The sequence below is a fragment of the Eimeria mitis genome, genomic scaffold (genome assembly GCF_000499745.2).
Source record: "Eimeria mitis Houghton genomic scaffold, Emh_scaff3745, whole genome shotgun sequence".
NCBI classification, from domain to species: Eukaryota; Apicomplexa; class Conoidasida; order Eucoccidiorida; family Eimeriidae; genus Eimeria; species Eimeria mitis.
Window position 1 is genome coordinate 5,161 of NW_013572086.1, and position 216 is coordinate 5,376.

The window sequence follows — 216 nt, forward strand, 5'->3', positions numbered from 1 at the left end:
GCTGCTGCTGCTGCTGCTGTTGCTGTTGCTGTTGCTGCTGCTGGTGAAGGTGTTCCTGTTGCAGGAGATGCAGCAGAAGCAGCAACATCCTCGGGGGAGGCTGCTGCTGCTGCTGCTGCAGCATCATCTGCTGCAGCAGCAGCTCCAGGGCTCGTACCGCCTGCCGCGCCTGCCTCCATCACCCCAGCAGCAGCAGCAGCAGCAGCAGCAGCGGTG

The 216-nt window shown here is 63.9% G+C and overlaps 1 protein-coding gene across 1 annotated transcript in view; it reads right to left on the reverse strand.

Annotated features, from left to right (window-relative positions):
* Positions 1-216, reverse strand: part of EMH_0069140 (uncharacterized protein) — a gene marked incomplete at both ends in the record, with an annotated part of 5,251 nt that overhangs the window by 4,521 nt on the left and 514 nt on the right. Inside the window, one exon of the mRNA XM_013498834.1 lies at positions 1-169. Within this exon, the coding sequence (XP_013354288.1) occupies positions 1-169 (169 nt within the window). The remainder of the gene's footprint in view (positions 170-216) is intronic.